Source organism: Cervus elaphus, chromosome 9 (genome assembly GCF_910594005.1).
Source record: "Cervus elaphus chromosome 9, mCerEla1.1, whole genome shotgun sequence".
NCBI classification, from domain to species: Eukaryota; Metazoa; Chordata; class Mammalia; order Artiodactyla; family Cervidae; genus Cervus; species Cervus elaphus.
Genome location: NC_057823.1, coordinates 12857438 through 12862131, shown reverse-complemented (window position 1 = coordinate 12862131; position 4694 = coordinate 12857438). Strand labels below are relative to the sequence as shown.

The following is a 4694-nucleotide window of genomic DNA, read 5'->3' as shown; positions in this document are numbered from 1 at the left end:
GATATAAACTGCTTCCAATGAAAGGAGTTGTTGTTCACTTACTAAGTCGGGTCCAACTCTTTGCCACCCCATGCACTTCAGCACGCCTGGCTTCTCTGTCCATTGTTATCTCCCCTAGTTTGCTCAAACTCATGTCCACTAAATCAGTAATGTCATCCAACCATCTCATCATCTGTCTCCCCCTTGTCCACAACTTTTCAGGGTCCTTCCCAATGAGTCAGCTCTTTGAATCAGGTGGCCAAAGTATAGAAGGTTTAACTTCAGTATCAATCCTTCCAATGAATGTTCATAATACAATAAATTATAGGACTAGACAAATAGGTTATAACCTGAGAGGGATATCCAGTGAAATAAGGACATTTCTTTTCATTTTAGGATGAGACATATTAGACTACATATGCTATGGTTTCTCACATCATACAGATATCACTGTTTCTGTCCTTGGGGAAAACAGAAAGGTATTTATCTTCATGATTTTTTTCGTGGCACCAAAGACTGTAGCTGAAGTTGAAAGGCTGCCCAACCAAGAAAGCTTTTCTTCATCACATTATGTCAGGAGCCATTTGAGCTTATTAGATTTTTTTTTTTTCATTTTTCCCCTCTCTATCCCTCTCCCATAACTTTTTTATTTCTTTAAAAATGGGGCAGAAAGTGGCCATAGCAAAAAGGAACCCCAAATCTATTCTCTTGGAAGCTTATAAACTGGAATTTCTAGGTTTTCCACATTCTTTAGGAGAAAGCTAATCTGATCTGACCAACTTGAGTTGTCACCCCCCCATGGCTTAAGGAGGGTGGTTCTGGGAATGAAAGTCATGATAGAAACACAGCCCAGGAGACCATGGTGTGTCTGTGAACCTGTGCCTTGTGGAGTGAGAGAAGTTCTTAAAACAGAGGCACTTGGACTCGTGTATTTGTTGTTGTTATTCGCTAAATCATGTCTGACTCTTTTGCAACCCCATGCACTGTAGCCTACCAGGCTCCTCTGTCCATGGGGTTTCCCAGGCAAGAATACTGGGACTGGTTGCCATTTCCTTCTCCAGAGGAGCTTGCCAACCCAGAGATTGAACCAGCATCTCCTACATTAGCAGGCAGATTCTTTACCATCTGAGCCAACCAGGAAAGCCCATTCCCCCTGCCAGGCACACACTTTTTCTGATCTTTCTAGATCCTTATCTCTCTTTCTTGAGCTTAAAGTGAAAGTGAAGTTGGTCAGTCATGTCTGACTCTTTGCAACCCCATGGACTGTAGCCTATAGGCTCCTCCGTCGACGGGATTTTCCAGGCAAGAGTACTGGAGTGGGTTGCCATTTCCTTCTCCAGGGGATCTTCTCCACCCAGGGATCAAACCCTGGTCTCCTGCATTGTAGGCAGATGCTTTAACATCTGAGCCACCAGGGAAGTTTCTTTCTTGAGCTATCTGTTCAATTATCATCTTGTCTGCTGGCCTTGCTTGAGCACTCAGTACAGAATAGCACCTCCTGCCTCTCTTTCCTTTATACCTGGCTTTATTTTCTTCATAGAATCTGTCATCACTGGATACAGTCTATAATATACTTATTTGAATATCAATTTTCATCTTTCTTGGATTGTGGGGGATTTGTTTTTCTGCCTCTGTTTATTCCCAGTATGTGTTTGAAATATGTTGACTTTCAATATATACTTCTCAAAGTCATGAAAGAGTTTCTTATTAAAACAGTAAATATTGTGCTGACAAAAAAAAATTCCTTCATTTTTTTCAAGTAAAATAAAAGACATGTTTTTCATTTTCACAAAGAACTTTATTGGACAACATATTCACTGTTTTGTTCCACTACTTTCTGCCATTTTTCAGGCAACTTCATAATTCCATCTTCCTAAAATGTTAAATCTTTTTGAATAGAGAATTGTTCCAGGTGCTTTTTACAGTCTTCCAGGGAAGTGAATTCTTTTTTTTTCCCTCCGTCAAGAGAATTTTGTAAAGACTGAAATAAATGGAAATTTGAAGGTACAATGTTTGGTGAATATGGCAGATGACTCAGAACTACCTAGCCAAGTAGTAAGAATTTTTTCCTGGTCATCAAAGAAATAAGCAGTCTTGTGGTTTCCTGATGGAAGATTATGCATTTTCTGTTCACTAATTCTGGATGCTATTCATCAAGTGCTGTCTTCAGCTGGTCTAATAGGAAGCAGCACTTGCTGGAATTAATCTTTTGATTTTCGAAAAAGACCTCACAATAGAGGACTCCCTTCCAATCCCACCGTATACATAACATCACCTTCTTTGGATGAAGACCGGCCTTTGGCATGGTTGGTGGTGGGTTAATTTTGCTTAGCTCTTCCATTCCACATTATTGTACAGTATCCACTTTTCATCACCTGTCACATTTTATTTCAAAAATAGAATGTTTTCATTACATTTAAGTAGAGTCATATGTGGAAATGTGGTCAAGAAGGATTTTCTTTTCTTTTCTTTCTTTTTGCTTTACTTATGTGATAAGGGCTTCCCTTGTCACACACAGCTGATAAAGAATCTGCCTACTATGTGGAAGACCTAGGTTCGATCCCTGGTTTGGGAGATCCACTGGAGAAGGGAAAGGCTACCCACTCCAGTATTCTAGCCTGGAGAATTCCATGGACTGTATAGTCCATGGGGTCTCAAAGAGTTGGACATGACTGAACAACTTTCACTTATGTGATTAACAAACATCAAAGTGATTTTAACAAACATCAAAGTGATTAACAAAACCAAGCTAATGACTTTCAACACTTGATTTGGATATTTTGAGTTTATTAACTCTCTCCTTCTTGGTGTAATGTTGATTGTTCTCAATGAACATCTTGATTTTATTGCTATCAAGTTCACCTGGTCTTCTTGTCCAAGATGCATTGTATACCAAGAAATCTCAAGCATGAAATATCGTAAACCTCTTTTGACATATTTGATCAGTCACATCATCTTTTCCACATATTTCACAAATCTCTTTTTAATTTTTTGCCATTTTTTTAACCCTTTGTCATTGCATTTTTACCACTCTTGAAATAATAAAGAATATAATTCTGAAAATGCTGCCTTTCTCTTCCATCTTCAATATTAAAATAGCTATACAAAAATTCACCAATTTTTATTTTTTTAAATGCATGCTGATATGATATCTGTCACAATATAACACAATTGTTTCAAATTATGTTAAAGACAAGTGAGTGCTACTAGATCCATCTTACATGAAAAAAACAATGAGCAACTCTTTTGGTCAACCCAATACATGAACTCTTTAAAAATATACTGTGAATGGGGCAAAAATTTTAACAGGTGAAATGGGGTGTACCCTCAAGGGAATTTATCTATATATAACATCTTAACATCAATTTCTTGCCAACAAAATAAAAATTATAGTAGTTCAGTTATGTAAATTATCCCTGTTCAAGTGAGAATTATTCTTGGTATTTTCTTTTGCCCAATAGTCACTTCCACCACATGGAACCAAGGAACAACACACAATTTTCAAAATTTCTTCTTCTGGGATTTTCAGAGGAACCAGAACTGCAACCCCTCATATTTGGACTTTTCCTCTCCATATACCTGATCACTGTGTTTGGAAACCTGCTCATCATCCTGGCTGTCAGCTCAGACTCCCACCTCCACACCCCCATGTACTTCTTCCTCTCCAACCTGTCCTTTGTAGATATCTGCTTCATCTCCACCACCATCCCAAAGATGCTGTGGAACATCCAGATGCAGAGCCAAGTCATAACCTATGAAGGGTGCATCACCCAGATGTATTTTTACATACTCTTTGCAGAATTAGATGACTTTCTCCTGGCTGTGATGGCCTATGATCGGTACGTGGCCATCTGCCACCCTTTGCACTACACAGTCATCGTGAACCCTCAGCTCTGTGGATGTCTGGTTTTGGGGTCCTGGGTAATAAGTGCAACATACTCATTGTTACACAGCTTAATGGTGTTACGTTTGTCCTTCTGCTCAGACTTGGAAATACACCACTTTTTCTGTGAAACCAAACAGCTTGTCCAACTTGCCTGTTATGACACTTTCCTCAATAACACAACACTGTGTTTTGGAGCTATGATTATAGGTGGTGGTCCCCTGACTGGTATTCTTTACTCTTACTCGAAGATAGTGTCCTCTATCTGTGGAATCTCATCAGCCCATGGAAAGTATAAAGCATTTTCAACCTGTGCGTCTCACCTCTCCATTGTCTCCTTATTTTATTTCTCTGGCCTAGGAGTGTACCTTAGCTCTGCTGCTACCCACAGCTCCCACTCAAGTGCAACAGGTTCGGTGATGTACACTGTGGTCACACCCATGCTGAACCCCTTTATCTACAGTCTGAGAAATAAAGACATAAAGAGGGCTCTGAAAAGATTCTTTGGGATGGAAACTTTTATAAAAAGGCTATTTTCTCCTGGGCTGAAGAACTGCCCATGACACCCAGACTGGAAGCCTCAGGGCCAGGAAATTTGACTCTGTGGTTGTTTTGTGATTATAGCAATAGTTTTTTCAATTGACTGCTTGGTATTTCCTTTTCTTTGATTTCAACTTCTCTATACAATAAAACAAAACAAAACAAAACAAATTTTTATTAACTTTTCTGTTCTCTGTCGTGTATAGTTTTTATTTTGTCCTTTTTTGACTTTCAAAAATTGACTCGAAAATGTGAAATATATGTAAATTGCCCATTTCTTAAGAATAAACTC

General features: G+C 38.8%; 1 protein-coding gene across 1 annotated transcript; it reads left to right on the top strand.

The window, feature by feature from the left end:
- The first annotated feature begins 3423 nt into the window (after positions 1-3423).
- On the top strand, positions 3424-4425 carry LOC122700874 (olfactory receptor 7A17-like). The gene has a single exon (XM_043913906.1). The coding sequence runs from the start codon at positions 3454-3456 to the stop codon at positions 4423-4425; it is 972 nt and encodes a 323-aa protein (XP_043769841.1). The 5' UTR covers positions 3424-3453.
- The last annotated feature ends 269 nt before the right edge of the window (positions 4426-4694 follow it).

Excerpts from the sequence above, each read along its gene's own strand:
- LOC122700874 (XM_043913906.1), top strand. The coding sequence starts at position 3,454 with ATGGAACCAAGGAACAACACACAATTTTCAAAATTTCTTCTTCTGGGA.